This window comes from Meriones unguiculatus, chromosome 5 (assembly GCF_030254825.1).
Source record: "Meriones unguiculatus strain TT.TT164.6M chromosome 5, Bangor_MerUng_6.1, whole genome shotgun sequence".
Lineage (NCBI taxonomy): Eukaryota > Metazoa > Chordata > Mammalia > Rodentia > Muridae > Meriones > Meriones unguiculatus.
The window spans coordinates 104,358,157-104,380,275 of record NC_083353.1 but is presented as its reverse complement, the minus strand read 5'-3'; the positions used below and the strand labels follow the sequence as shown (position 1 = coordinate 104,380,275).

At 43.7% G+C, this 22,119-nt stretch overlaps 2 protein-coding genes across 2 annotated transcripts in view; one reads left to right on the top strand and one right to left on the bottom strand.

The window, feature by feature from the left end:
- The window catches only part of Fancd2 (FA complementation group D2), a 67,729-nt gene extending 63,348 nt beyond the window's left edge, over positions 1–4,381 (bottom strand). Inside the window, exons 1-2 of the mRNA XM_021637605.2 lie at positions 4,296–4,381; positions 2,372–2,468 (exon numbers count right to left, since the gene is read on the bottom strand). Of these exons, the coding sequence (XP_021493280.2) occupies positions 2,372–2,435 (64 nt within the window). The 5' untranslated portion in view covers positions 2,436–2,468; positions 4,296–4,381. The remainder of the gene's footprint in view (positions 1–2,371; positions 2,469–4,295) is intronic.
- Positions 4,382–4,391: 10 nt separating this feature from the next.
- On the top strand, positions 4,392–21,730 carry Emc3 (ER membrane protein complex subunit 3). Its single transcript, XM_021637654.2, has 8 exons — positions 4,392–4,710; positions 12,439–12,496; positions 12,837–12,930; positions 14,890–14,994; positions 15,522–15,603; positions 17,927–18,006; positions 18,707–18,789; positions 20,584–21,730. Exons 1-8 carry the CDS (start codon positions 4,556–4,558, stop codon positions 20,710–20,712), a joined length of 786 nt encoding a protein of 261 aa, XP_021493329.1. The 5' UTR covers positions 4,392–4,555; the 3' UTR covers positions 20,713–21,730.
- Positions 21,731–22,119: the final 389 nt, after the last annotated feature.

The window sequence follows — 22,119 nt, the reverse complement described above, 5'->3', positions numbered from 1 at the left end:
TCTAAAATTTTGTAGTTACTACTTAAGATACATATGTGTTTCTAAAACATGTGTAGACCCCACATACTATGGTGTAAAGGTCAGAGGACAACTTTGGAGTATGTTCTTTGCTGCAGGATATTTGATCCCATTGTGAACCCTGAGACTGTGAACTGTAAAACCCTGTTTATTGTTTGTTTGGTTGAGCCCTAACACATATCTTGAATCCAAGAACTTTCTGTTTACTGTAAAGATTATCATTATGATTAAGATTATGGTGTGCTTCAGCCAGCCCTAGTCCATAAGAGCTTTCCGTACACCAGGATTTAATAAAATTCTAGGTCAAGAGGTGGAGGAGTATTTAAGACAGTGAGGAGGAGGAGGAGGAGGAGGAGGAGAAGAAGAAGAAGAAGAAGAAGACAAAGAAGAAGACAAAGAAGAAGAAAAAGAAAAAGAAGCAGCAGTAGCAGTAGTAGTAGCAGCAGCAGCCGCCGCTTTTTGGAGCTTTTTTGGCTTTAACTTAGGCCTTGGGCTTTTTGGCCTTTTCCTCCTGAGCTATCAGCTGAGCTAGTGAGCCTTTTGGGTTTTTGCTATCTGGACCTCAGCTGAGAAGGAAGGTTAGTTGGGTGCTTTCTCTGCCTCTCTGAGCTAGAAGGTTTTCACCCCAGCATCTGGCTTCTGAGTCTTTATTGGTAATTAAAAAAAAAAAAAACAACAGTTTTTTCCTACGTGAAGTCAGGCTGCCAGGCCTGCACAGCAAGTGCCTTTACCTAATGAGCAACCTCAACATCCTCAGCTTAATTTCTGAAACAAAGCTGCGTACATAAGGCTGACTAACCAGCAAGCCATAGGAATCCTTCTGACCTCACCACCTTAGCACTGGGATTACAATTCAGCATTTTTGCAGTGGTTCTGGGGATCACACTCAAGTCTTCATGCCTGCCCAGCGCTTTACTGGCTGAGTCATCCCTCAGCCCCCTTTTCAGAACTCTTAGGATCTTTGTTAACTGAATTCTCATTTGTCAAAGTATACACTATTGCTTTGCTTGTGGCTTGCTTGCTTTTCTTTATATGTCACTATCACAGTATTTACATACTATGTTGTTATGATACTGTAGCACATTGTACTTTTTTAGAGACAAAAGAAGACAAGATACTTTTCTTTCTCTTTTTCTATTCTTTTTGCTTTTGAGACAGTGAATGTAGTTCTGACTGTCCTAGAGCTCAATATATAGACCTCATAGCAATCCTCCTGCTTCTGTGTCTCAAGTGCTGGGATTAAAGGTGTGGTGTCTCACCATGCTTGAACCAGTTGCTTTTCTAAAGGGTAAAGATTTTTTTATCTTTGTGTTCTAGGACCCAGATAATATATAATAATTTTTATAAAGATTTATTTCTATTTTATCTGCATGACTGCCTGCCTGTCTGAACCTAAATGTAGCACATAAATGTATGGTGTCCTCTGAGGCCAGAAAAGGGCACTGAATCTCCTTAAACTGGAGTAAAGATGATTATGGATTGCCTTGTGGGTGCTGAGAATCAAACCTGGGTTCCCTGAAAGAGCATCAAGCAGTCTTAAACACTGAGTCATCTGCCTAGCTTCTGTAATAATTTTTATGAAGGTGAAAAGTGAGACTTGTCCAAAAGTCCTAAGTGGCATTTGAGGTAGAAACTCAATCCTTAATCTCCTAGACTCTCTGTGTAGTGTGAGTTATTTTGTGTGCCTGGCCTTTTAAAAGGATTCCCAGTTGACCCTATGTCCTTCAGTGTTATTGGCTCTTGGACTTCTGGGAGCAGAAGAGGATATTTAAAAAGCCAGCAGAAGCTGGATCATGGTGGTACACATGTTTAATCCCAGCACTTGTGAGACAGAAGCAAACAGATCTCTGTAAATTCAAAGTTAACCTGATCTACAGAGCAAGTTCCAAGACAGCCAAGGTGATACAGAGAAATCCTGTCTCGAAAAAACAAAAGTAAAAACCCAGCTGAGCGAGATTGAGTAGGATTGGAGTAGGGTCAGAGAAGACAGTTGGTGCAGGAAGCTTGAGTAGAGATAGAGAAGAGCTTGAGCAGAGTGAAAATAGGAGACAGTTGAAAGTCAATTAGGCTAGCAGCAGAAGAAGAGAAGACAATTGGTGGTAGCTGAGCCAGGAGAAGCTGCACTGAGCCAAAGAAGATATTGTTGGGAGACAGTTAAGAGAAGAACCCATGAAGAACCCACGCAAAGTAGCAAAAAAGAAAAAGAAAAAAAAAAAAAAAGACAACAATCTGCATCTCTGTATTTTCTCCACCAATTCTTGACAGATGTCAGTACTCAAAAAGTAGGAATTTTGCATCTTTTCCTATCTCACACTGGTGATACATGTCCAACAGTGAAAGGTTAGATACTTACTGGAGGCATCTTCTGCCAGGATTTCTCTTTCCCCAGAGTCTAACCGTCTTCTTTTGGAAACCATTTTGACCAATGTCTTCTGTACTTATATTACTTCCTAAAAAAAAAAAAAATTCAGGAGTTGGAAATTTAGCTCAGTGGTGCACTGCTTACCTTAAACCAAAAGAACTAACATAGAGACTAGAAGTCATTCCCAAGCTATTCTATCTATAAGCAGAGCACTTGAGTCTTCACATCAGTCCTGTCTGAGCCCAAATGCTGAGCACAGTTCAACTGCTACAGCTGGCCAGTCTCTCTTCAAGACTTACTGACCTAGTTGTTTCTTTCCCCAGGCTACTTCTTTGTTGCTCAAGGAGAAACCCCGTAGCTCTTCACCTGAGACTCAAGGGCATCACCTAGCGTCATCTACCTGCTCTCTTGTCGGGTAGTCACTTCAGCACTATGTCAGGGACAGTGCTAAGCACGGTAGTTACAAGACAAACATCAAACCCTGCAAACAAGACAGGCATCATCCCTACCCTCAGGAAGTATACAGCATAACAAGGTCTTAACGTATGTAACGACATTTGTGTAGCTGCAACCTAAGAAAAGCACAGGAATACGATAAGGGCTTACGAGGACAGGCAGTCCACCCATAGGTGGAGTAGTGAAGAAAAGCAGGAACAATTCCTCTGAACATTTTTTTTTTCATTTTCAACGCCACAGGTGTTTTATGTGCATGACTATTTGCCTGTACATATGTATGTGAACCGTGTGCAGACCACCTGATGCCCACATAGGCCAGAAGAGGGCATTAGATCCCCTGGAAGTAAAGTTCTGCAGAGCAGCCAATGCTCTCAACCACTGGCTATTTCTCCAGCACCTGCTTATTTTTAAGACAGAGCCTCACCATGTATATTAGACTGGCTGGTCTACATAGCAACCATTACATTCCAGCCAGCTACAGATATACACTGAGACCCTGTCTGAAAAACAAACAAACCCTCTTATTTCTCACATGCAAACTGGAGACAGATACCATTATTATTCTCCTAATCAGGGAAAGAGCTGAGGGTCTAACTCTGGGAGCCTGGTTCAGGAATCTGCACTCCTTGTTTTATTCATTTATTTTCAGTTCTTAGAGAGGGCCTCACATAGGCCAGAGTCTGTGCTCTTTAATTTATTTTCAAATGCTAAGGTTTTGGGTAGCCGTCTGGTCTGGAACTCACATACAGCCAATAGTGACTACCAACTGACCCTCCTGCCTCCACCTCCTGAAAGCTATGACTACAGGCATGGGTCTTAAGCCCAACCAGCATCTGTGTCACTAGTTCTTAATTATATTTGTAATTATTATTACTACTACTACTATTACTACTATCGGGTTTTTTCAAGGCAGGGTTTCTCTATGCAGCCTTGGCTTTCCTGGAATTCGCTCTGAAGACCAGGCTGACCTGTAACTCAGAGATCCATCTGCCTCTGCCTCCCAAGTGCTGGGACTAAAGGCATGCGACACCACCGCCCGGCGTCTCTTAGTTATGAGAATGGTTTCTATTAAGGGTTAACGTTCCAGGGCTGGAGCGATAGCTCTGGGATTAAGAGAGTTTACTGCTCTTGCAGAGGACCCAAGTTCCATTCCTACCCATATAAGTGGCTCAAAACTGCCTGTAACTGCAGTTGCAGAGGAGCCTCAGCACCCTCGGTTTCCTGTATGCATGTGGCGTACATAAACACAGGAGGGCAAAACATAAACATTAAATAAGTCTTGCCAAAAAACATTTCAAAAGTTAAAACTTCTTATTATCCTAAGTTTCTTAAAATGCGTCACCTACTACATGTAACCACTGACGTTCATTGTTCTGGTGCAAACACTAGAGCAAGTCAGTGCTATCTGACTTAGGAGAGGCACCATCTGGCTTCCAGGAAAACCTAAAAGTCCACTCACCTGCGAGACACCCTTCACTTTCAACTTTCCCGCTTGACAAGACGAGACGCCGTTCTGACGCCATCAAAGCCGAGTCGCGTCGTGACGTCACTCTCCCGCGCCGGAAGTTGGCGGCCTGGCGGCCCAGCTGGAAACAGTGCGCGGAAAAGCTAGGCTGCCCCAGATTCCACACCGGCCGGACTGAGGAACGGGTGAAGGCCCCAAGCCCAAATCCAGGAGGAACCTAATTCCTCCCAGCCCGCAGCCAACTCTCAGCGAAGATGGCGGGACCCGAGCTGCTGCTCGACTCGAACATCCGCCTCTGGGTGGTCCTGCCCATCGTTATTATCACTTTCTTCGTGGGCATGATCCGCCACTACGTATCAATCCTTCTGCAGAGCGACAAGAAGCTCACCCAGGAACAAGTGTCTGACAGGTCAGTACCCTCCCCCTATCCTGCCGACCTCACTCCTGGGTGACCTTGGTCAAGAAAGTGCAGGGATTCTATCACTTTAACCGAGTTTACACCGCGCCCCTACTGGTAGGTTGACCTTGGCAGTTACCTCTGTTTTACTTTTGTCTGTCAAATGGGGATGATAACAGTACCAACCTAACAGGTAGAACAGTCATGAGGATTATGTTTGATGATATCTGAAAAGCCTTTCTAACACAGGGCCCGACATGTACTTAGTGTTCAAGTAAACGTTGTTAATACTGTTAGGCTACTGGCCAACCATCAGTAAGGTTATCTATGAACTACCCTTCTCCATTCTATTGTTAAGAGTACTGACTGTGAGCCAAATGCATTATTATTACCTTTAGCCTGCTAGCATCCAGTCAAGTGAATTTCATAATCTCCATTCTAGCAAACAACTGTAATGGACTGCTGAGATGCTGAGGTATTAAGTATCTCAAAAGCTGTAAGACTGCTACAGAGATGTGAAGAATTGTAATGATCATTTCACCTCCTAAGGTGGAGACGTTTTCTCCTCACAGCTTTCTTACAGTGTTTTTCTACGGAGACAGAACTCTAAGATTACTTCAGGCAGGACATGTCACTCCACATTAAAATAAGTAACAGTTCTCACTTATTCTAATCATTTTCAGAGACATCCGAAGAAAGGCCTGCTATTTCTTGACATGTCCAGATCACTTAGGAATCACTCACTTTAACAAAGAGAGTATCAGGTTCAGACGTTTCTAGAGAGAACAGTGATAAAAATGTTGTTTTATTGTACTTAAAAGTTACTTTTTTCTGTGGCGAGTAGTGCCAGATTTCCACGTGGTAGTGATTTAAAGATTGCCTTAAATTAAAAACACTCTTAAACAGTGAGATGGTAATGTAACTCCATTGATAGAATGCTTGCATGACACATATGAAGCCCTGGGTTCCATTCATCACCCTGGCATAAGCCAGATGCAGCAGTGCAAGCCTGTAATTCCAGGACTCAAAGCTGGAGGCAGGAAGATCAAAAGCTCAAGCTACCTGCAGTTGGGAGGTCAGCCTCCAGTACATGAGAAACTGTCCCCCAAAATACGCAGCTTTGTCATTTCAGTTGACTTTCCTTATTATGCTGAGGATAATAATACTAAGCCAGCATTATGAAACATTCTACATCAGGTGCAATGGTGAGCACTTACATTCATTAATTTATTTAAAACCCAAAGCAATGATGTGGTTGATCTGTCACCTCATTTTATAGAAATTGAGTCTTTAACGAAGTTCCATAATAGTGATATATGATGACATTCAGTACTTTAAGCCAAATCTTGTGGTTCCCAAGCCTACCCTCTTTCCATTCCCTAACAGTGGCCACTATGGTTATTTTTGTGTGGTATTAGTTTCAGAGCTGACTAGAGACAGCCCCTGAAGCTAACCTTAGGAAGTTAGCTTAGTATAGACTTAAACTATAAAAGGTAGAAAATGGAGAAAACTCAATCGTTTAAATTTTATTTAGTTTTTAAAATATTTTTGCCAGGCGGTGCATGCTTTTAATTCCAGAGCTTGGGAAGAGAGGCAGGTCTACATAGCAAGTTCCCGTACATCCAGAACTACATAATAGAGAGACCCTGTTTCAAAAAAACAAAAACAGATTTGTTTAGTTCTGTGGGATTGTTTGCCTGCATGTTCGTGTATGTATGTGCTGTGTGTGTAGTGCCGGTAGAAACCACAAGAGAGTGATGGATCGGCTGGAGTTGGAGTTACAGATAATTAATTGTGAGCTGCCATGTGGGAGCTGAGCCAGTGTCCAGTGCGGGAACAGCAAGTGGACTAACTATCAGCCGTCTCTCCACCCTCATTCAACATTTTCTGATACCTATAAATGAATTTTCATTTTATCCTCACAATGAAACATGTTATCCTAAACCCATTTTTAACAACTGAAGAAAAAGAAAGCCAGAGAAATTAAACAGCCTTCCCAAAGTAATCAGGATAATAGAACATTGTATTATGTGCGCTAACTCAGATTGATCATAATTATATGCTACAATTTTCTGCCCTGGTCCACACCTTACACTTTTACAGTGATAGTTCTAAATGACATCAGACCCACAGCTCTTTTTCTATGATGACATTTACACTTGATGCAATGTATATAAAAGAAGTTTTGTTTGTTTGTTTTTTAAGAACTTTCAAAAAGAAACAATGCTCTGGTTATAATAATCAGAATAAAGGAAAGAGATTTTTAGTTAGATGATTTGCATTACATACATGCATATTTGTGCACAGCTGCCCTACAAGATGTCATATGCATACATCTAGCTGTAAAACCACAAAAAGGACAGTCATTTGTGGGCTAAAGCAGATGTATGTCACAGAGGCAGTACTGTCTGTGAATGGTATACTGCTTACCATAGAAGTCTACACAGAAACAAGTTTGATTTTTCCTGTTTACTGGGTGCTTGCCTGTCTGTCAGCTTAGTAAATATAAAGCCAGTGCTCCTTCCACACTGAAGCTAGGTTTGTAGATAACTAGAACAATGGTTAGATGAGGTATACAGAGATAGAGTAGGACATAGGACAATTATTTTTGTTACATAACTGTACCCAGCATTGAGGATATCATAACATCTCTGAATCTATGACAAATGACAGTTATATGCCATTTCTCCTCCACACTGTCACTGTGACAGTCAAAAAAGTTGCACATGTGCCAAGCAGGGTGGCCCACCTAGAATCCTAGAGGGTGGGAAGCTTAGGTAGGATCACTATGAGTTTGAGGTCAGCCTGGGCTAGAGAGTAAGCTGTTGTCTCACACCAACCCTCTCCCTTAAAATAGCCAAGTATAGTGATAGATACCTGTAATCTCAGCACTTGAGAAGATAGGGCAAAAGAATTGGCCAGACTGGGCTATGTGAAACACAATCTCAAAAAACCAAAAAGTTGCACAGATTTCCCTAAGGCCTCTAGAGGATGGTACTGTTCGTGTGGACGAGCACTACTATAGGGAACGTCTCTAGTCATAATTGTTCTTAAGTGAGATGTTTAAATCATGCCTGCTCTAATGTGGTGCAATTTTAACCCACCATAAACTGTTCTTGGGGCTGGAGACGTTAAAAGTACTTACTGCTCTTTCAGAGAACCTGAGTTCAGTTCCCAGCACCTGTGTTAGGCAGCTCATAACTCCCAGTAACCTCAGCTCCAGAGAATCTCCCTCCCAATTTTGAGGTCACAAATAAACACACACACACACACACACTCAGCATACATTCACAGACATAGTAAAATATTTTTTAAAAGATGCTCTTTATTGTAAAGCATTTCTTTCAATACAGCATGAATTGACATTAGATTGAATAGTCACAAAACAGGACATTTGATGTTTTACATTATTTACTGGGTCAAAATTTAGCTGTGGGCTAGATGTAATGACACATATCTTTAACCCCAGCACTTGGATGGCAGATACATGTGGCTCTCTTAAGTTTGAAGCTAGCCATGTCTACCAGGACTATAAAGTGAGACCTTGCCTAGAAAAATATATATATATTAACTGACTTTTTTTTTTTTGGAAAACGTATTAAACCAAAAATGGAATATACAAGAATAGAATGCTTTAGCCTATATCTGGAGACACACTGTATGTTTAAAAAAAAAAAAAGGTTCTCAAACTCAGAGAATATATTGATTCTTTAGAGAAAAGAAAACAAAAAACAGATTCTTGGGTGTTTCAGTTTGAAATACACTGACTAAAAACTAAAGTTGTGTGCAGCGAGTAAGTGCTCAGCCACTAATTGCTTGACACCAAGCCTGACAGACCAAGTTCAATCCCTAGAACCTACGTGGTAGAATGAGAGAACCAACTTCTGCAAGCTGTCCTCTGACCTCCAAATATGCCCCATGCTGTATGCCACACTCCCTCTCAAAAAAAAAAGAAAAGAAAAGTGTGTATGTCTTTTAAAAACTAAAGTTTTGCCACATGTAGTGGTATGTGCCTCTAATCTCAGTATTCAGAAGGCTGAGGCATGAAGATCATAAGTTCAAGAGCAGTGCAGTGGTTTGAATAGGTATGGCCCCCATAGACTCTGTGTGTGAATGTTTGGCCTATAAGGAGTGTCACTATTAGGAGGAAAACAATAGTTGGAGGAAATGTGTCTCTTATGCACAAGCTACACCCAGTGTGGCATTCAGTCTCCTGCTGCTGCCTGTGGATCAAGGTGTAGAACCCTCAGTTCCTTCTCCAACACCATATCTGCCTGGAAGCTGCCATGTTTCCCACCATGGTAATGGACTAAACCTCTGAACTGTAAGCCAGCCCCAGTTAAATGTTTTCCTTTATAAGAGTCTCCTTGGTCGTGGTGTCTCTTCATAGTGAAAAGATCCTAATTAAAACAAGCAGCCTATAAAATTTAAAAAGCCAGCACTACATCGTGGTTTTCTTTTGATTCTAAGAAAGTACCTTTTAATTTCAAATTACCAAGGCTACCTAGTACAAGGACTTATTTTTAGATAATTGTAGAAATGAAAATGCAACACTAATGTTTTGCAGAATGTTTATACTAGGGGAATATAGTGATGGATATCTGCTTCAGAACTTGAGCATCAAGAATATACAGGCTAAGTCAACCTTGGCTTGCTCACCATCCTAGCCTTGACTCTACGGAGTTCCTCCGTAGTTTCAGTACAAGAACCTAGCTGGGGTCCTGTCATCAGAGTATCTGGGAAAGCCCTGACTTAACACACAGTGAAGAAGCCTCTACAAGTGGCCAGTGCTGTGCCCTACATGCTTTGGAGGTACAAAGCAAGACAGTGTCGAGCTTCATAGAGTTTCAGTCCAAGTGATAAAACAGGCAAAGGAAAAATAAAAGATGCCACCAACCCAGCACCTAGGATGTGCTTGGTCCAACGGTAACCACTTCAAATGAGATGATAGGACCAGTGGCTAAAGGCCCTTCTTGCCAAGCTTGGCCGATGGCCTAAGTCTGATCCCTAGTACTTACATGATGACTGACTCCTACTAGTTGTCCTCTGACCTCCATGTGTGTGATATGGAGTGCGGACACATACACTTACATACACAGTCATACAAATAAAATAAGTGTTAAAAATAATGGACATATGTACATCCAGTCAGATGTATGACAGGCTTAGCTTAAATCCCTTCAGTGTTTTACTTCTTATAAGATCACTGCCTTATATAGTGTGTTCCACATTGCCTTAAATAGTCTGTTTTGTTTGTTTTAATGTGTGTGAATGCTTTGCCTGCTTGTATGTAATGTGTGTGGCCTGTGTGCCTAGTGCCCCCAGAGTTCAGGAGAGGGGGTCAGAACTGGAACTGGCGTTATAGACGGTTGTGAGCCAGCGTGTGAGTGCTGGCATCCAAACCTGAGACCTCTGCAAGAACAGGAAGTTCTTAACCACTGAACCATTTCTCTAGTCTAGGCAGGTCTTGCCCGCTTCTTCTTGCTCATTTCTTGTATATGGCCTGTCCTCGTGTCCTCAGAGTGTTGATTTTGTTACAGGGCTTATACCCGTGACATTTCTCAGTGCTTTGACTAAGGAATTCCCACTCATCCTTAAGATTCCTCCCTATGGTACTGGTACTGGGAAGATGGCTTAGTGGTTAAGAGCATTTATTGTTCTTGCAGAGGATCGATGCCCAGCGCCCACAAGAAGGTATAATATGTGCCACAACCATATGTACATCCAGTCAAGGGGATCCAGCACCCTATTCTGGCTTCCAAGAGCACCAGGCACACAGATGGTACACAGGCATACATTCAGGCAAAACATGCATATGCATAAGATAAAATAATAATAATCCTACATTTTTAGTAGAGATTCCTCTTGCACCACTCCCTCTATAATGCCCTCCCATAATGCCACCTGTCTCTCTAGGATATGATGGTTCAACTGAAATTTGTTCCTGTAGTTAGTATTTTCTTTTTTTAGGTAACGTCTCATATAGCTTAAGTGTCCCCTAACGTGCTGTATAGTGAAGGATGCTGCCATCTCCACAGGTCTGGGATTATGGTGGTGTGTCATCACACTGTGTTTATTTGTTGAATTTCTTCCTCTCCCACTAGTCTGCAGACATCATGGGAAATTTACATTTCCATCATCGTTTAAGGCACTAACGTGGTTTCTGGCACTTTGATGTTTAAGAAATATGTGTACAGTAAAAGTCTGAATCTGTGTTTATACAGAATGTAAGTGGCAGCTTAGGGAATTGACATGACTTACCCAAGATCATAGTTTATACATCACAGAAAGCCAGACACGGTGGCACACATCTTTACTCCCAGTATTTGGGAGGCAGAAGCAGACAGATTTCTATGAGTTCGAGGCCAGCCAGGGCTCCATAGTGAGACTGTATAAAAATAGCAGAGACAGGATCTGGCAAGTGATTCTAAAAATCTCCAACTTTTTTTTTTTTTTAACGTTTGTATTACTAGTTTGTGTGTATGGGTGTTTTGACTGAGTGTATGTCTGTGTACCATGTGCTTGCAGTACCTGAGGAGTCCATACAAGAGCATTGGATCCCCTGGAACTGGAGGTAGAGATAGTTGTGAGCTGCCGTGTGGGTGCTAAGACTTCAACTCAGGCCCTCTGGAAGAGCAGTCAGAGTTCTTAACCACTGAGCAATCTCTCTAGCCCCAAGTCTCCAAATTCTTACTCAGTCTGAACTTAGCTTTTCACAGACTGGTACATAGTCCATAGTTGGAGCATCTGTAGCCAGCTCTCAGGGAAAAAACAAACCACACGTCTCTTCTGTAGTTCTGTTTTAGGCAGACAGCCGTGGACTGTCAACGAGGCCAAGAGGAGGGAAAGCAGGTGGAGTTCCACCGTGTGCCACCTGGGAAAAGGTTTTTTTGTGGAAGATGAGTTTAAGGAAGGAGCTGAGGTGGGATGCAGTAGAACTGGCAAAGGAGGCTGGCAGCAGAGCACTGCAGCACGCAGCAGCTGGGCATGTGGAAGTTGGCAAGCTGACCCCACCAGCTCTGACGACTTGGAGCATGTGGCTTGTGCCAAGCAGGAATGAGAAAGCTGAGCGTGGTTTTCTTGTTTGCATTTTTGCCTACAGTTGTAGTTTTCTCACTTCTCAAGAACTTCCATTGACCTAAGGGCTCGTCCCCCTCCCTGCATTAAACAGCTTTTGAAAACCTAGGGGAAAAGGTGTTTTTACTTCTGCCATATATTATTTGCTCTAAAAATCACAATAATGTAGTAGTGGTAACTGTTGAAGAGTTAGAAGGAAGTTGGTCTGAGCCCTGGGTGGAATTTCCCTCCATTGTCTTGTCAGGTAACAGCCTTCTCAAGGCCTGTCCTCATTTCTGTGAGTGACTGAAGAAGTTCCTCCCTGCCTCACCTTCCTGCCGCCTCCTGCCTCCAGTATCCTGGAGCACCATCTGCTACTCTTTCCTTGCAAGGAAAGTTCCTTTGTGGCTCATGTCAAATCCAGAAAGGCCAAGTGCAATGTCCCAGATTGCCTTCCCCAGAAACCTTTATTTGTTCAGAACACAGTCACCCTGGAGGACTACTTTTGTGAAAACCTGGGTGTCAAGTTGAATATGCTACATTGATTTTTAGGGTTTTTGGAAGGTTTCCACACCCAGCTATCGCCAAACAGGTCTGCTCTTATGTGGAAATGGGTCTTCTACTTTACTCTCATTTTCTTCTAGCGTTTCACATTTTAACATCTCTTTGTCTTGTGTTTTTCAGTCAAGTCCTAATTCGAAGCAGAGTCCTCAGGGAAAATGGAAAATACATTCCCAAACAGGTACTCCCTTATCTTTCATTTATAAGCTCCACCATTCCCCCCTCAGGGCAATAAAAGCTTAAATGGTTTTTTACAAGAGGACTCTGGAGAAAAATGCAGTTATCCACCCAGATTTTAAGCTGTGGCCTGGTGGTGCTTACTGTCATATTCCCTCACCCTTCTTAGGAAATTGTTTTTAAAATGTGACTCAGCTAAAGTGTCAGATTGGCTGCCAAGGAGGCTGACAGCTCAGAGTGTAGAAGTGTACTCCAAGAGCCTTTAGCCAGTCCCCTGGGGGATAATTTGACAATTTAGTATGTCACAACTCTCATATTTAAAAAGGTTTTCTTTTTTCTACTAGTCTTTCTTAACACGAAAATATTACTTCAACAACCCAGAGGATGGATTTTTCAAAAAAACGAAAAGGAAGGTTGTCCCACCTTCTCCTATGACAGGTACGTTTACTCAACATAGGTGGTTTTACTTAAACATTAAGTCACAGGGGATAGTGCTGTAAAGGACTTAGAACCATCTAAATATCTCTGGGGTGTGGGGGACAGTTGCCTTTTTTTTTTTTTTTTTTTTTTTTTTTTAGCTCTCCTGCAGTGTCTAGGATGGAAGCCAAAGCCTCATAGATGCTAGGCAAGTACTCTCCCACTCAGCTGCATCTCCAGCCCCTAATATAGGGGTCCTCGAAAATGGAGCCCTTTCTTTCCAAAAAATCCACAAATCTTAATGTGTCAGTGGATTTTACAAAGTTCTCAGCTGCTGTTGGGGTCCCAGCCATTGTCTCTGATCTCTGTTCGGTGTTTCCTTGAGAGCAGTTGCCACCAGTGTCTGGATTGTTGCTGGAAAATGGTTCTCCACATCCTGTGCCTGAATGACGAGCTCCTTCCTCCCCTAGAGCAGGTGCCCTTGATTGCCCACACCAACCTACAGGTCACGGCCTAACTCATCTGTGGCTCCAGCCATCCCTGTTTTGTGAAAAGTGAAGATGTACAGTGAACAAAACAGTTTGTTGTTCTGTGTTGACTGTCCTCTCTTTTCAGTCTCGTTCTAGGAGAGAGAACCAATTTTTTTGATCCCTCCAGAAGATATCAGCATTAATACTTAGAAGCAATAAAATGCCAGTATACATATAAAAAGATAATTAGTCCAAGAAATGCAGATCAAAACAAGATGTCCTTTTAGTCTGTTAAACCAAAGATTAAGCGTGTCCAAAGCCCTGATTGTCAAGGTCAAAACAATTTAGGTCCTGTTGACTTTGATGAGAATACCCAATGACAGTGCCTTGTTAATGTACAGTCAGTCACACACATGCACACCCATGCACACACCCATGCATATGTAAGCACACACATGTGCAGTCTCTGTCTCTGAATATGGAGCCCAGTGTCTTAGGTATGCTATGCTGGCATCTCAGTACTGAGCAACATCCCAGCTCCTAATACCTCTTAATCTGAAATGTACAAACTGTTTGACCTCAATTTTTTTTCTAAGAATTACTCCTAATGCTGGGCCGTGGTGTCATACACCTTTAATCCCAGCACTTGGGAGGCAGTGCTGGGTGGATTTCTGGGAGTTCGAGGCCAGCCTGCTCTATAGAGCGAGTTCCAAGACAGCCAGGGCTACACAGAAAAATCCCAGCTGAGGGGGTGGGAGTTACTCCTTAGAAACAAATAAATAAGATTGATCCATTAACTATTACAAGATAGGAAGAAGCAGCATTTCCTGAAAGACAAGGTCAAGAATGAAAATACTGAGACATGGGACTAGAGAGGTAACACAGCACTTCAGAGCCCTGGTTGCTCTTGCAGAGGAACCAGGTTCAGTTCGCTGCTCCCAAGTGGTGGGTCACAACTATCTGTGACTCCAGTTACAGGGAATCTTGGTGGCTTCTGGCCTTTTCGAGAGGTTATGAATACACAGATACATATGCAGGCAAAACAACCATATACATTTTTTTAAAAAAATCTTTATATAGATACATATATTGAGATTAGTACCATGACAATGTAGAAATGTCATCCAAATTTATCATTATTTTATATTGGGGACTGCTCTACAGCCTCCTACATGGTAGGCGGTGCTTTGCACCTAAGGTACATCTTCAGCCTTTCTTCATAAAATTAATCATTTTCAAAGACAGATTGAAAAGTAGAAGGATATGCAATGGAGTGGGTGGAAAGAGCTGCCCACGTCTCACATCCTGAGACCACTGAACTTCTCCAGTAAATATGACGCTGGCCCGCTGGGCTCGCACATGCCTTTCCTCCCAGCAGTCAGAAGATCTCTGTCCCAGCCCGCTGGGCTGATAATAAGACCCTATCTTAAAATAAACAAATTGTCTCAGTTGAGTTTGGGCAGTCTGTCAACAAAGGAAAACCTGGTATTTTCTTGTGTGTTTGTCTCAGATCCCACCATGCTCACAGACATGATGAAAGGGAACGTCACGAACGTCCTCCCCATGATTCTTATCGGTGGATGGATCAACATGACATTTTCAGGCTTTGTCACAAGTAAGTTTCAGGTCTTGGAGACCTACTTCCTTCACCTGTGTCCCATGCCCAGTGCTACTGAGAACCTAATGTCTCATCATTGGTAGTGTGTTCACTTGTAAAAATAACATTCTTTGAACAAAAATCTTGAGTTCTAAGCTGATTCAAAGTTCCCAGTGTGGTTGCTTTGTAACTAAAAGTGACACAGACTTAGCTATGTCTGTGTACACTGGCATTAGTATTGTGTATTTTCCACTGAGGCATCAGCACATGCTTCTCCTAAATGTCAGCTCATGGTTCATCCTGAGCGTGTGCTTCCTCACAGTCTAGAAACTGGATCCCTCAGGAAAATCAGAGCAGAGTGGCATTTTGGCTGTCCTGTTCTCCAGAGGCTGCCACCAGTTTCCTTGTGGAAATCATGTTCTAGATGCTGATGGCAGAGTTCCCACCTCCTCTGAGAAAGAATATGTGTGTTCACACTTCAGCTGGCTCAGGTACCTAAGAACTTTCTTGAAGCAAAACCATGGTGTTTTTCTCTTTGTGTACAGCTAAGGTCCCATTTCCACTGACGCTTCGCTTCAAGCCTATGCTCCAGCAAGGAATAGAGCTGCTCACACTAGATGCGTCCTGGTAAGCGTGTTGACTGAAGAGGCCACAGCCCAGACCCAACAGTTCCAGTTTTTGTTTCACTGGAATGAAGTTGTTTCAGTTTGAGGGATTTGCTTCCTTCCTTCCTTCCTTCCTTCCTTCCTTCCTTCCTTCCTTCCTCCCTCCCTCCCTCCCTCCCTCCCTCCCTTCCTTCCTTCCTCTCAATTAGAAATGTCCCTGTAATCCCAACACTTAGGGAGGCAGAGGCAGGCCTGGTCTACAATTAAGTCCAGGACAGCTAAGGCTACACGGAGAAACCCTGTCTCAAAAAAACCCAAAAAGAAAGAAGGAAGGAAGGTCAGTCACTGCTCAGCCAGGGGTGGGGGGGCAGAACATGCCTTTAATCCCAAGATTTGGGAGGCAGAGACAGGCAGATCTCTGTGAGTTTGAGGCTAGTCTGGTCTACAAATTGAGTTCCAGGGCAGCCAGGGCTACACACAAAGAAACCTTGTCTGGAGAAGAGAGAGACAGCTAGACAGAACAGGAGTGAAGATACTGACTTCCCCACCCAAAAAAAAAAAAAAAAAAAAAAAAAATAGAAAGGTTAAGTAGTCTAGCAAAGCAGAGCTTCTTAGCAATGCCCTGAGGCTTATGAGAATGGAGTTCGCCAGCTCTCTGTTACTGTAACAAATCCTGAGAGGATCACCTTATAGCAGATAGGGTATATTTTAGCTCACAGTTTGGGAGGCTCAGATCATGACCCTCCAGCCTCATTACTGTGGATCTGTGATGTAGTAGAGCATGGCAGTGGCATGCAGTAAAGGTAAGTGCCCAGCTTATGATCAGAACAACAGAGAAAGGTGAAGCATCCAGACTCCCACGGTCTCCTTCCAAGAACATGCCCCCCATAACCTAAAATTGCACTCGGCTTCCATCTCCTAAAGGCGTCCCCACCTCCCCTTAGTACTACAGACTGGAGCCCAAGCCTTTAATACATGAGCTTGTTTGATTGCTTGTGCGCCTTTTGTGAGACAGGGTCTCTCTACATAGCCCTGGCTGTCTTGGAACTCACTTTGTAAACCAGGCTGGTCTTGAACTCTCCTCTGCCTTCTGAGTACTGGAATTAAAGGCGTGTACCACCTCGTCTAGCGAATTCAGACTTTTTAAAAGAATATTCCAGATCCAAATTATAGAAATGTTTGTTCTATCATTTTCCTTAGTTCTGGTCACCATGCTAGGTGTTTTCCATATGTTACCTTATACTCTCAGCAACCCTGATGTCTGCGCAGAAATTAATATTGGACTACACACAGCCTTTCCATAACCAGGGCTTAGCACCTGTTTCTACTTACTTACAGCAGAATATCAAGATAGAATCTAACAACCCTCTTAGGAAACACTGGTCTGGTGCCCGAAATATAATACCACTGTGGTCTCATGTGGTCCTTCCAGACTGTTCTCTCTATAGCTTCTCAAGCACTGGCTTGAAACAAGCTCAAACAAGAAGAGGAGGGTGTGGTGGCAATTTTGACTCCTCTGGTCTACGCAGAGCCATCTGTGGCTGTGTGAGCCCAGGGCAGGACAGATGAAGAGAGTCTTGGCCTTGCCTTGCTCTGTGTGCGAAAAGCTACACGTGAGCTCTGACTCCATAACTTTTCCCTGCCAGGCTCCCTGAGCTAAGCATACATGCCATAGGCTGGAGAAAAGCTTATCTTCTTTCAGCATTTGGACAGGTATGTATCAACATACCTGGATGGGCTGAGGGGAGACAGGCAGTACGTACAGTGGAGCTTCAGTGCTTCCTGCAGCAGCACATGCACTGAAGTAACGGTTGCAGACAGTTCATAGGCAGTGTGGGGCAGACCACACGCTACCTCCAGTCTAATGCAGTAGACCCTTGAAGTGCCACTCTTCCCACACGGCCAGCATTCTTCACGGGTAGCCCTTTTGTTTCCGTTACGTGCAAACACACTTACGGTTCCCAAGTTGGGTGAGAACCTGAGATAAGAGCTAGCTGATCAAGTGCCAAAGTTGGACTGCTTTTCCAGTAGCCAACACCCTCAGCATTACAAATGCTTCCCAAAGGTCATCCCTGGTTCTATGCCAAGTGGGCAATACACAAACACACCAACACTTGACTTCCCTAGAGGATGAGGTTCAGAGTAGACAGCCACTTTCAGTGTCACCAGGGTTCTGTGTGTCAGAGGATGGCCTTACTGTGTTGCTGTGTTCATTTCCTCTGTGGTTGTGCCTTGGCTCTCTAGTGCCTGTCTGGATTCTCACATACAGTGAGCCGCTGTGGGCGGTGCAGTATAACTCAGTTCATCTCCCTAATAACCACTCACTCTCCCCATTGCTTTGCTAGGGTGAGTTCTGCATCCTGGTACTTCCTCAATGTGTTTGGACTCCGGAGCATTTACTCTCTAATCCTGGGCCAGGATAATGGTAAGAAGCATTAGTGAGCGTCTGCTTCATGTTAAGGTGGGGTAGTCGTGTGGGTCCTGCCGTTGGTTAGCATGGGCCCCCATTGTGCTTCCATAAGTTCCATGCATTTCCTGAGTTTCCGAGGACAGCCTTCACGGCTGCAAAGCTGAACATGGGCATTCCTCCTGGTGATCACTGAGCACTGCTTGGTTGCACAGAGTATGTCACCTTTGAGTAGACCCAGCACGCATTAAGCCTGTGAACCCGAAGCCTAAACAAGGGCCTGGCTAGACCATTTATTGAGCAGATTCTTCACCAGTGCTAAACTCAGCTCTGATTCAGTGGTGAGGAGCGCAGATAGTCTGACCACTGTTTGTTTTTCTATAAAGTGGGTCTTAATAGTTACCTTGTGAGGTTAAGAGCAGAAAAAGGAGAAGACAATGAAATATCTGGGCACATAGCATTGCTCAGTAATTGGTGTCTAGTGTCATGATGACATTTAAAATAAAGTTTAGAGCACCCTTTAGTTCTGTCTGTATTCCAGCTGTAATCGCTCCCATTTTCCTGGACTTTCCCAGAATTACATACTAGGGGTGACCGGGCCAATCAGTTGTCCAGTTCTCAAACCCACCACCAAGCAGCTCTAGTCATGCTTATTCTTCCACAAGGGTGCCCGGTGGTTGTGGCACCTTGGTCCTCACTGGCCTCTCTTATGCTTCAGCCGCTGACCAGTCACGAATGATGCAGGAGCAGATGACAGGAGCAGCGATGGCCATGCCTGCAGACACCAACAAAGCATTCAAGGTCTGTGCCACTCACTTGAGAACTGCGGGGATAACACAGACTCACAGCAGTCCTCCCTTAACCGCAGTTGCACGTCCCCTGATTGGTTGCTTATGTTCGAGTGCAGTCCAAAATGAGCAGTATGATGACGTATGCTGTCCTGCCCCATCCTATCCAGGACACACATGATGCCTTTGTCTAGTGTATCCACACTATATATGCTGTCCATCTCATGACAAATGAGAGAGAAGCCATACTCCCATCACTGTCAATACCGTATACTCTTGTTCTAGTTTTGAAAAAATTTTTTTTTAATTTTATGGGCATGTTTATGTACCTGAATTTGTGTGTATGTGCACCACATGCATACAGGAGCCTGTAGAGGTCAAAAGAGGCATTGCATACCCATTGAATTATAGGGAGTTATAAGCTGCCATGTGGGTGCTAGAGTCCTCTGCAAGAGCGTAAGTACTCTTACCTGCAGAGCCATCCTCCAGCCCCTTGTATAATTTTTATACAGCAAAATCTCACTTAATTTTTTCCATGATAAAAAGTAAAAATAAAAGGGAACTTCCTCATTCTAGTCCACAGGAATATAGAAAGAGCTCTTAGAAGTCAGGCAGTGCTCTTTAATTATCTGAGGGGGAAGCAGCGTTACTAGGCCACAGAAGAAGACAACTCAGCCACTCCTGATGAGACTTTATTGACTAGGATCAGAAGGAAGGAAAAGAAGTCCTCCCCTATCAGTGGACTTGGGGAGGGGCATGCATGCAGAGGATGGAGGAAGGGAGGGATTGGGATGGGAGGAGGGAGGGAACCAGGGGGCGGGGGGATACAAAGTGAATAAAGTGTAATTAATAAAGAAAAAAAAAGAAGAAATCAGGCAGCCTTGGCAATACACACCTTTAATCCCAGCACAGAGGCAGAGGCAGGCAGATCACCGCATTCAAGGCCAGCCTGGTCTACATAGCAGGTTCCAGACCAGCCAGAGCTACATAGTAAGCTCTCAGAAAAAAAAAAAAAAAATAGTACACACCTATAATACATTCCTATAAGGCCAGGTGTGGTGGTGCATGTCTGATACAGGCCTGTAAGCCCTGCCTTTAAGAGGCCAAGGCCTTAGATTATGAGCTTGAGGCCAGCCTGTACTACATGAGACCTTACCTAAAAAAAAAAAATTAACAGAACAACAAAAATTCTAATACATGGACATAAAGTTAAAACAAGGGGCATGCCAGTTGTGATGGCGCACACCAGTGGGATTTGCTAAAACATGGGGCATATGTCTTTGTGACCCTGTATTGGACTGTGTTTTATTTTGTTTTAGTTTAGCTTTTTTATTTATGTATATGGATATTTTGTAATATCTCTCTGTATGTCGTAACTGCTTAGCCCTCTCCCCATGATTTTTGGCTTTTTGAGATAGTCTCCTGCCTCTGCCTTTCAAGTGCTGATTACAGCTGTGTTCCCAAGCCTGGCCTTAGTGAGCTTTTCAAGATTTCTTTTTTTTTTTTCCTATATTATAAGGAAAGAAGTTTATTTTAAAAGGGGGGAAGGTAGAGGTGGGAAGGGGCGCCTCAAAAGGAGATTAACTGAGAAAGTTAGAGAGAAAGAGCCAGAAAGAGTTTTCAAGATTTCTTTATGAGTGTTCATACAGCTGGGAGGCCTCCGAGCATCTGCCTCACATGATTCAGAGCTCATACACAGAATTAGCCTTGTTCAGCTGCTTCTCAGAGAGGTGGCCCCTCCATGCTGTCCCCAGCTGTCAATTCAGTAGCAAGCTCCCTCCCAGCCCTGTGTTCTCTTCCTATGCAGACAGAGTGGGAAGCTTTGGAACTGACAGATCACCAGTGGGCACTCGAAGATGTGGAGGAAGAACTCATGGCCAGAGACCTCCACTTTGAAGGCATGTTCAAAAAGGAACTGCAGACGTCCATATTCTAACCACGAGCGGGGTCGGGAACTTGCAGTAGAGCTTAACCTTGTAACTTCTGTGGAGCTGGAGCCTCTGAGAATAAAAGGAGGGTGCAGGGGCTGGCGGGTGCACAGCGAGGCTCGTTTTTGTCTGAGCTGGGTTCCCCTTTATGTTGGAAACTAGAGGAAAAAGGAGTTCTGGGTGACTGCTGTCTAAAGTTTGTATTCGTTCCTTCAGGTGACTCTAGTAAGGGTGTCAGAGAAAGGGGATACCCCAAGCTACTGAGAATATCTCAAAACTTAGCAAAAACTCTGTGTTTGGAAAGAGCATTGTTATTTATGGCCAGTTACTATGTTCGGTCAGCCTGACTTCCAGCCACAGTAAACTCCTGTTTTCTTAGGATCCAAACACCCTGCATTTTACCTTTAATTTCTTGTTTGTATTTTTTAACTTTCTTTACACAAGTAATATACATTTTCTCTACCAAAATATAGAAACTATGGCTGAGCAGGAAAGAGCTCCCTGCACTGTTCAGTTGAGCCTACAGAATGACGCAGAGAGCCGGTTTGTCCCAACCTTACTGGAATAAACTCTTTCTAGAGTGGATCCCCAGGGCCTGGGCAGACTCAGCAAACTTTTCATATCTCTTCATATTTAGTCCAGTGAAAACAGGTGACCCTGAGGCACAGCCAGACTCTCAAGTGCCTTTGGGCTCATCAGAGACAGGTTACATAATACAAGTTCTTGATTGGAACTTGAGAAATTATCAACTCCATTGGCTAGTCAATGGTGCTGTACTGTAAATGGCTACTCATTTGAACAAGTGACCTCATTTCCCAGTTCCTCTGGGCAGGAGAGAACTTAACCACTGTTGGGGTGAGAGGGCAGCTTCTGGCAGACATGTAAATCAAAGTGCCCAGGAGACCTCTGTCTAGGGAAGTGACAGGGTGCCATTTCTGTACCAAGAGGCGGGTGTGATTGCATGTTAAGCACTGAAGCCAAGAACAAGCGACTCTTGACTCTAATTAAACAGCCCTGTTTTCTCTTTGCCTGTGAAAGTGTTGCTTCTGTGGGTTCTGAGAGCTTTCTGCCGATAGGAGTGCCTATCCTAGAGCATGGCTAGAGGTGAAAGAGATTCAAGCCTTTGCCCTCAAAGAACTTGTAAGGGGGTCTGTAGATGGCGCTCAGTGGCAGCAGGTCAGCCAGTGTACGTTATCCCAGCACACACATAGACCTCATTAGAGAGGAAGGTGTGTTTTCTTTGATTTGTGTGAGTGTTTGGCTTATATCTAAGACTACCACAAGTGTGCCTGGTGCCTGCAGAGGCCAGAGAGAGTGGTGACTCCCCTGGAACTGGCGTTACAGCCAATTGTGAGCCATCATGTGGGTGCTGGGAATCAAACCCAGGTCCTCCACAAAGGCAGCCAGTGCTCTTA